Source organism: Hylobates moloch, unplaced genomic scaffold, assembly GCF_009828535.3.
Source record: "Hylobates moloch isolate HMO894 unplaced genomic scaffold, HMol_V3 SCAFFOLD_6, whole genome shotgun sequence".
NCBI lineage: Eukaryota > Metazoa > Chordata > Mammalia > Primates > Hylobatidae > Hylobates > Hylobates moloch.
The window spans coordinates 115,644,412-115,653,436 of NW_026652281.1; the positions used below are offsets into that span (position 1 = coordinate 115,644,412).

The 9,025-nt window shown below is 47.0% G+C and overlaps 1 protein-coding gene across 1 annotated transcript in view; it reads right to left on the reverse strand.

Moving 5' to 3' along the window:
* The window catches only part of HSPA9 (heat shock protein family A (Hsp70) member 9), a 20,619-nt gene extending 16,850 nt beyond the window's left edge, over positions 1-3,769 (reverse strand). Inside the window, exons 1-3 of the mRNA XM_032158016.3 lie at positions 3,410-3,769; positions 2,261-2,319; positions 1,960-2,047 (exon numbers count right to left, since the gene is read on the reverse strand). Of these exons, the coding sequence (XP_032013907.1) occupies positions 1,960-2,047; positions 2,261-2,319; positions 3,410-3,490 (228 nt within the window). The 5' untranslated portion in view covers positions 3,491-3,769. The remainder of the gene's footprint in view (positions 1-1,959; positions 2,048-2,260; positions 2,320-3,409) is intronic.
* Positions 3,770-9,025: the final 5,256 nt, after the last annotated feature.

Below are 9,025 nucleotides of genomic sequence, written 5' to 3' on the forward strand. Positions count from 1 at the left end.
TAGCTGGGATTACAGGTGCCTGCCACCACGCCCAACTAATTTTTTGTGTGTGTTACTTTTAGCAGAGATGGGGTTTCGCCAAGTTGGCCAGGCTGGTCTCGAACTCCTGACCTCAGGCGATCCGCCCACCTTGGCCTCCCAAAATGCTGGGATTATAGGCGTGAGGCACCGCGTTTCTTTCTTTTTTTTTTTTTTGAGACAGAGTCTCATTCTGTCACCTAGGCTGGAGTGCAGTGGCACTGTCACGGCTCACTGCAGCCTTGACCTGCCAGGCTCAGCTGATCCTCCCACCTTAGCCTCCAGAGTAGCTGGGACCACAGGTGCACACCACCATGCCTGGCTAATTTTTTGTAGAGACAGTGTTTTGCTATGTTGCCCAGGGTGATCTTCAACTCCCAGGCTTAAGTGGCCTCCCAAAGTGTTGGGATTCAGGCATGACCCACGAGGCCTGGCTCTGATTTACATTTTAAAAGCTGCTTAAGACTCTTGTCAGGTGAACCTTTGTAGTGCTGATAATTGTATGTATCCAACTTCCCAGAAAAGGATTTAAATGTGGTATAGAGGTAGGACTACTAATTTACTATTAAGAGGGGTGGGAATAGCTTGCACTGTTTGGTTACTCTGGTAACCACCAAAGTGCTGCATTTTCTATATTGAAACAAAGTTGGGTGTGCAGAGACAGACTAGAAGTGGAGCTTCATATCTGAAGTAATGCATGTTGTTCATTGCAGCAGGCTATTTCTTTTGAAGCCTCCTTACTCTGTACATGGAACCTTTATTCCCACTGGGTTCCTATCAAGATTTAAGAGCACCTGGAATTCTTGACTCTTCTTCCATTCATGGCCTCTTTTGCTTTCATGCTTCCTCTTTCCCCCCAATCTCCTCTTCTAAAATAACCTGAACTGTCTATGGTCTTCTTATCCCACTTGTTTGGCACCAAGAGATTATTCCTTCTCTTGGCCCTAATTTGTGCTTCTTGGCATTTTTCCTATGAGCCTGATATCTGTGGCCAACCCCCCCAAAAATTTAGAAGTAGATATAATTCTCCGTGTGAAAGTAAAGATTCTTGTCCCAACATTAGGTATGAAAAACCTGACCTATAGTCTCTTCTTTTTTTTTTTTTTTGAGACAAAGTCTCGCTCTGTCACCCAGGCTGGAGTACAGTGATGTGATCTTGGCTCACTGCAACCTCCGCCTCCTGGGTTCAAGCGATTCTCCTGCCTCAGCCTCCCGAGTAGCTGGGACTACAGGTGTGTGCCACTACGCCCAGCTAATTTTTGTATTTTTAGTAGAAATAGGTTTCACCATGTTGGCCAGAATGGTCTCGATCTCTTGACCTTGTGATCCACCCGCCTCAGCCTCCCAAAGTGCTAGGATTTCAGGCGTGAGCCACCGTACCCGGCCAATTTTTTGTATTTTTAGTAGAGACGGGGTTTCACCATGTTGGCCAGGCTGGTCTTGAACTCGGGACCTCAGGTAATCTGCCCCCCTTGGCCTCCCAAAGTGCTGGGACTGCAGGCGTGAGCCATTATGCCCACCAGCCCTGATCTATAGTCATGTTTTTGCTATTTTAGTTGGAAGTACTTCCAGGCCAGGCTTAGTGGTTCACACCTGTAATCCCAGCACTTTGGGAGGCCAACACAGGCGGATCACTTGAGCTCAAGACCAGCCTGGCCAACACAGTGAAACCGTCTCTACTAAAAATACAAAAAATTAGCCAGGAATGGTGGTTCACGCCTGTAATCCCAGCTATGTGGCCAAGGCAGGAGAACTGTTTGAACCCAGGAGGCAGAGGTTGCAGTGAGCAGAGACCGTGCCACTGCACTCCACTGTGGGCTATAGAGACTGTCTCCAAAAAAAAAGAAGCGCAAATCAGATTCTCAAATTCCTTAACTAAGGAAAAGAGCACACAATTCTGGATAGGTTCTGGATAAGGTACTAGTTACCAATCATGCTCACCTTTGCTTGTTTACCTTCCATAACTGCCACGCAGGAGTTGGTAGTACCCAAATCAATACCAACAACTGCTCCCTTGATTGCTTCTGATCTGTAAGACATTTAGAACAACGTCACAGCTATTGCTATCTTGATAGACCAAAGTCACTGGAAGATAATATTTAATTGGAAAATTAACAGTGGTATACTACATAATCTCTAAATAAATACAGATAATTACAGAGAATAATAATCACAACTGTAGAAAACACTGCTTTGAAGTTTAATATGTATTCCCTCTCAGAGAAAATGATATTATACTTACGCATAATCCCGCCTTGAAACAATTCTAAAAGCCTCATGACTAAGGCCATTCCAGCCATCCTAAAAAAGAAAAAACGGACTCAGTCACCAACCAGTGTGTATCCTGGGAGGAAAAAGAGAAAACTTGGGCTCACTTAGCATACAAAATACATTAAGCTACTAAAACAGTAAATATTAAAGTTTCCCAAATAAGTAAGATAAAAAAAGGTAAATAAAAGATGGCCTTAGAATCACATTACAATAGGATTTCTCAACCGTGGCGCTATTAATTTTGGGCCAAATTTTTGTGGTGGGGGCTGTTCCGTGCATTGCAAGATATACAGCAGCATCCCTGGCCTCAACACCCTAGAAACCAATAAGCACCCCAGTACGTTAGTGACAACCTAAATATCCACAGACGTCCCCTGGGGGGAAACACTTCCCCTGACCTTGCCATGCAATTAGTTTAAGAGAACTAGAGTTTTACTAAGTCTTTGAAAGAAAAAAAGAAAAGTAGTGGCCTTTCACTAGGATAAAAGACCTTTATTACAACTTAACCTCAGACTCCTTCCAAGCCTTCCTTAATGCCCACATACAATTCCTGTTTTCCAAAGCGTTTGTCTTTTATTTTAGAAAACAAGTAAACACTCCATAGTCTTTTTTCCGACCCCCGATCTGCTTTTTTTTCCTGAAGTAACAAACGAGTACAATCTTACACCACAGATTTTGAGAAAATGTTGCTAAGCACGGAAACTGGAGTTCTGACTCAGAGCTTTCTTATTTTTTTTCACCGTATCAACGGGATCCTTACACACACTGTATTCTGTAGAGGAGCCGAAAATAAAACTGAAAATAGTGGCTTTCCCAATAGACTGCATCCCTCACCCCCAAGGCCAAACCTTTCCATCCAGCCACAGAACAGGTCATCAGGACCACTACCTGGTAATTTTGAGATGACACTCTAGATCGCAAGGGGTGTGACTCAGCAGGGCCCAAGCCGGAGGCAAAACCTTTGGCAAAATCTTGAGCCAGCAGCGCTAACTGTGGAAGGCCCGTTACCTTCCCTCCCGCCTGACCTATCCTGGAGAATTCAAACCCTAAAGGGCGCGCGGCCTGCCGCACCGAGGCCCTAGGCCGTGACCCCATTCGGGAAGGTCCGACAGTTCCTCACCTGGTGGCGGGCGGCCGCAGAGCCCCGGGAGGCTGCGGCGCCCACGAGACGGGCTGCAGCAGCTCGGCTGGCGCTTATCATGGCGGATAGATGGATGAGTACGAGGCAGCAAATAGGCTCTCAAGCGGCCAGGAGCTGCGCGATGCGCTGGCGGCAGCGCTTCTGGAAACCTCCAACCACGTGGGGTGAGGGGCGGGCGTTGGTCACTGCGGCCCAGAGGCCCGCTCTTCCACTGAGGCGCCGCCCGCGCCGCCTGACCAGAGGATACTCGACTGCCGCTCCCGGAGCCAGGGCGTACAGGTAATATGCTCCGCAGCACGATGGTTGGAGAAAGTCTGCCCTCCTGTCCCGGCTGCGGCGGCTCTGAGCTCAGAAAGAGTCCAAGGGAGGAAGAGGGGTATGAAGGCGGCACCTCGGACAGCCCCGGTCCTCAGCGACAGGAAAGACTCAAGGTCACACGGGATAAATTGCGAACCGATTACAGTCTTCTTGCGTCAGTTGCGCGGGAGGAGGAGCCTGTTGCGCCTGCGCAACAGACATCCAGCTGAGAACCTAGAGCGCATGTGCGCAAGGAGTGGCGGAAAACGTAGGTGGAGACTAACTACAGCGCTCATTGGGTGCCCGAGCGCACGCCAGCGTTCCCTGGGGCGAGCCCGGGCGCGTGCACACGCCGTGGGCGTGGACGTGTTCCCAGCTCCTGCTCCTGGAGGACGGCGCCATTTTATCTTGTGGCTTTGTGAAGTGAGGACGTCAGTACTTTTGTTGCTCGGTCCCGCCCGTTGTTCACAACTTGAAATACACTTGGATATGCAGACCTTAAACAATTTCGTGTTGCGTTTTATCACAGGGGTCTTGGGTTTCCAACTACAAAGCGTTTGGTTCACACAGAACATTAGACCAATTAGCCTGCACAAAGGGAAAAAAAATAGCTGAGCTTGGCCGGGCGCTCACGACTGTAATCCCAGCACTTTCGGGAGGTCTAGGCGGGCGGATCACGAGGTTAGGAGATCGAGACCATCCTGGCTAACACGGTGAAACCCCGTCTCTACTGAAAACACGAAAAAGTAGCCGGGCGTGGTGGCAGGCGCTTGTAGTCCCAGCTACTCGGGAGGCTGAGGCAGGAGAATGGCGTGAACCCGGGAGGCGGAGCTTGCAGTGGGCCGAGATCGTGCCACTACACTCCAGCCTGGGCGACAGAGTGAGACTCCGTATCAAGAAGAAAAAAAAAAATAGCTGAGCTTCAGGCTCTTCCTCTCCCCATTGCTCTGGGCCTGACTTGAGACTCTTCTGGCCCTTTTCAAACCTTGTGCTGGTGGCAGGATGTCAACTACTTCACTACCCTGTGACCAGTTTTAGGTGTTTTTTTTTTGAGACAGTCTCGCTTTGTCACCAGGCTGGAGTGCAGTGGCGCCATCTCAGCTCACTGCAACCTCTGACTTCCTGGTTCAAGCAATTCTCCTGCCTCAGCCTCCCAAGTAGCTGGGATTACAGGCGCGCGCCACCACACCCAGCTAATCTTTATATTTTTGGTGGACACCGGGTTTCACCGTGTTGGCCAGGATGGTGTCAATCTCCTGACTTCGTGATCTGCCCGCTTCAGCCTCCCAAAGTGCTGGGATTACAGGTGTGAGCCACCGCACCCAGCCCAGTTTTAGATTTTTAAGAAGAGGAATTAATTGATTCAACAGATATGTTCTGGCATGCCTACCGTGTGTCAGTCACTCTCCTAGGTGATGCGAATACAGCGAAAGCGAAACACGAATGAATGGCTGATGACAGATTGAACTTAATTTTGGAGATGAAGCAATTTGTCCTGGAAGCCCTCTTTCAAAAAAGAGAAATGCTTCAGACCCCCTATCTCTTCAGGAAGATCAGTATTATTAAGTAGTCACCCCTGGGTGAGGAATTGTGAAGGAAATGTTGGGGAAAGTTGGGGAGGGAAAGAAGCTAACTGAAGACTTTACATTCTGAGGAGGATGGCAGTGGGAGTAAGAATATAAACAGAAGTCTAACGTAACATGGGTTATAGATTATATAGATTCTAAAAGTTTTTAAAAAGCCTCCCACACACTCTTAACTGTCAACTATTATTATATTATCCTCACTAGTTACTTAACACTTCATTTCTCTTGTTTTTTAGTTCTCTCAGAAGGCAGGGGTGGCCAGGCGGTGGCTCACGCCTGTAATCCCAGCACTTTGGGAGGCCGAGGTGGGAGGATCACTTGAACTCAGGAGTTCGAGATCAACCTGAGCGACAGAGTGAGACCCCATCTTTAGCTTCTGTTGCCCAGGCTGGAGTGTAGTGGTGCAGTCTCAGCTTACTGCAGCCTCGACCTCTCCGGGCTCAGGTGATTCCACTGCCGTCTCAGCGCCCCCCTCCCCCGAGTAGCTGGGATTACAGACATGGGCCACTACGCCTGGCTAATTTTTGTATTTTTGTAGAGATGGGGTTTCGCCATGTTGCCCAGGCTGGTCTCCAACTCCTGAACTCAAGGGATCTGCCTGCCTCGGCATCCGAAATGCTGGGATTACAGGCGTGAGCCACTGCGCCCGGCCAATTTTTTTTTTTTTTTTTTTTGAATTAGCTGGGTATGGTAGCAAGCACCTGTAGCCCCACCTACTTGGGAGGCTGGAGTGGGAGGATCACTTGAGTTCAGGAATTTGAGAACAGCCTGGGCAACATGGCAAAACCCCATTTCTACAAAAAATTAGCCGGGCATGGTGGCGCACCTGTAGTCCCAGCTACCAGCTACTCGGGAGGCTGAGGCGGAAGAATCACCTGAGCCAAGGGAGGTCGAGGCTGCAGTGAGTCGTGATTATGATTGTGCCATTTCACTGCAGTCTGGGTGACACAGGAAGACATTAAAAAAAAAAAGAAAAAAACAGAAAGGAGAAAGGAAGGAAGGAGGGAAAGAAGGAAGGAGAAAAGGAAATAAGGGAAGGAAGGAGGGAAAGAAGGAAGGAGAAAAGGAAATAAGGGAAGGAAGGAAGGAGAAAGAGAAAGAGAGAAAAGAAAGATGCAGCCGGGCGTGGTGGCTCATGCCTGTAATCCCAGCACTTTGGGAGGCTGAGGTGGGTGGATCACCTGAGGTCAGGAGTCCGAGACCAGCCTGGCTAACATGGTGAAATCCTCGTCTTTACTAAAAATACAAAAATTAACCAGGCGTGGTGGTGGGCACCTGTAACCCCAGCTACTCGGGAGGCTGAGGCAGGAGAATTGCCTGAACCCAGGAGGCAGAGGTTGCAGTGAGTGGAGATTGCACCACTGCACTCCAGGTGACAGAGCCAGACGCCAGACTCCGTCTCAAAAAAAAAAAAAAAAAAAGGAAAGGAAAGGAAGAAAAATGAGAAGGCAGGCTTTCTTAAAGTCTATCCAAACAGGCTCATGATTCCTGTTTGTAGAGATTTAGATTCTAAAACAATATACTGATGCAAAGAAGACAGAGAGGAGTGACAAATAATATTGAACATTGAAACGCAATAAAAAAATTATGTTCTTATGTTGTACATGACGGGGCGGAGAAGGGCAGGTGGAAATAATTGGAGTAACTGCATACTTCCCACTTCTCTGTTGTATTAACTGGTTCTCCTAAGAGTTTTTCTTTTCTTCTTTTTTTTTTTTTTTTTTTGTATTTTTAGTAGAGATGGGGTTTCACCATGTTGGCCAGGCTGGTCTCGAACTCCTGACCTCAAGAGATCCGCCTGCCTCGGCCTCCCAAAATGCCGGGATTACAGGCGTGAGCCACCGCGCTGGTCAAGAGTTTGCGTTCCTTCTTCTTGCTCCATATGTTAAAAAGCCACGAAGTGTTAATCAAAAGAATCCTGGAATCAGGCCGGGCGCGGTGGCTTACCTCTGTAATCCCAGCATTTTGGGAGGCCGAAGCGGGCGGATCACAAGGTCAGGAGATCGAGACCACGGTGAAACCCCGTCTCTACTAAAAATACAAAAAATTAGCCGGGCGTGGTGGCGGGCGCCTGTAGTCCCAGCTACTCGGAGAGGCTGAGGCAGGAGAATGGCGTGAACCCGGGAGGCGGAGCTTGCAGTGAGCCGAGATCGCGCCACTGCACTCCAGCCTGGGCGAGAGGCAGAAAAAGGATGAACCGGAGGGGGGTTGCAGTGCCGAATCCAACCATGTACCAACCTGGGGAAAGAGAAGTCCTAACTCCTGGAATCAAATGTTGTTATCTAAGGGTGTAGGAAACTACGATCCTATGGGTAGATAGATCCAGTGTGTTTGCTGTTCCTGGTGGTTTCTCAGGCGCCTTGCAAATACTCTCCACGACCACAAGAGGGATGTGGTAGCGCTAGATATTCAAAGCACAAGTTTTATAGTATCTTCAGCGTGAAGGACAGGCTACTGGACTGCTTTGCAAATTAACATGGCCTGCAGCCTGAAGGCTCAAGGAGATGAACCTGAATCTAAAAACATATAAAGGTTCAGATGAGCAAAAATGGACAGCTCCGTAGCTAAATGGTATAATTCTTCTACAGCACAGTGCTGTATTTCATTTCTGTTGTCATCTCAGTGCAAAATTGGGAAATGGAAGGAGCTAATGCATAATTTGCATGCAGATAAATGTTTACCAAACAGAACAGGTGGCTGTCCAATACTTGTGTATGCCATACATATATATTATTCAGGAAATAATTATATATGTATAATTATTTTTTGTTTTATAGAGATAGGGTCTTGCTGTGTTGCTTAGGCTGGTCTCAAACTCCCGGCCTCAAAGCAATTCTCCTGGCTCAGCCTCCCAGAGTGCTGAGATTACAGGCATGAGCTATAACGCTTGGCCTATATTTTTAATAATATTCTAACTGACCTGATTGTTACTTTAGCATATTTCAAGACAGGTAACTAGTTTCAACTTTTAAGTATTTAAATAACTCATTCATTAATAGGAATTGTCATTAGAATAGTAATCACCAATGGTTGTTGAGCATTCATTTTAAGTGCCTTACAAATGCTTTATATACATTATTTACTGACATGTTCATAACAATGGTCTCAAGTAAATATTATTGGTATTCCCATTTTGCAGATGTGGAAACTGAGGCCTGGAGTGGTTACATAGCAATTGAAAGGCGAAATTAGAATTTGAAGCCAAACTCTCTTACTCCAGAACCTGCACTACTAACCACTAGGCTCTGCTGCCTCATAACCAAGCTAGGTCTTATCTTTTACCTCTACTTTCACATATCCAGAAGGTGTGTTTTATAATACTGGCCTAATACATTATTAATAGCAGTTATTTTAGGCAGCAGAATTAAAAAGTTAGAAATACTTTAACCTTTTTTAGAATTATTTAGGTTCCAGGACAACTATAAAGTTCAATCTGTATTATAACTCATAGGATCAACTTTATATTTTTAAAGTAAAGTCTCTTTAAACTGGTGACTCAGAAGACATTTATTCAGTTTCCTCAAAGATGAATAGCATGCTGTGGCACTTTCCATCTTCAGGAAATAAAAATGTGGCATACTGCAGGGATTTGTCACCTTTGTTCTCCTTGGAATTTTTCATGTACCTGTGGCAGATTTCAGGAGACAGTTCCCACGTTTCTCTTTTGGCATTAGCTACAGTCTATTGGAGTGCATTACACAGTGTCGCTCCA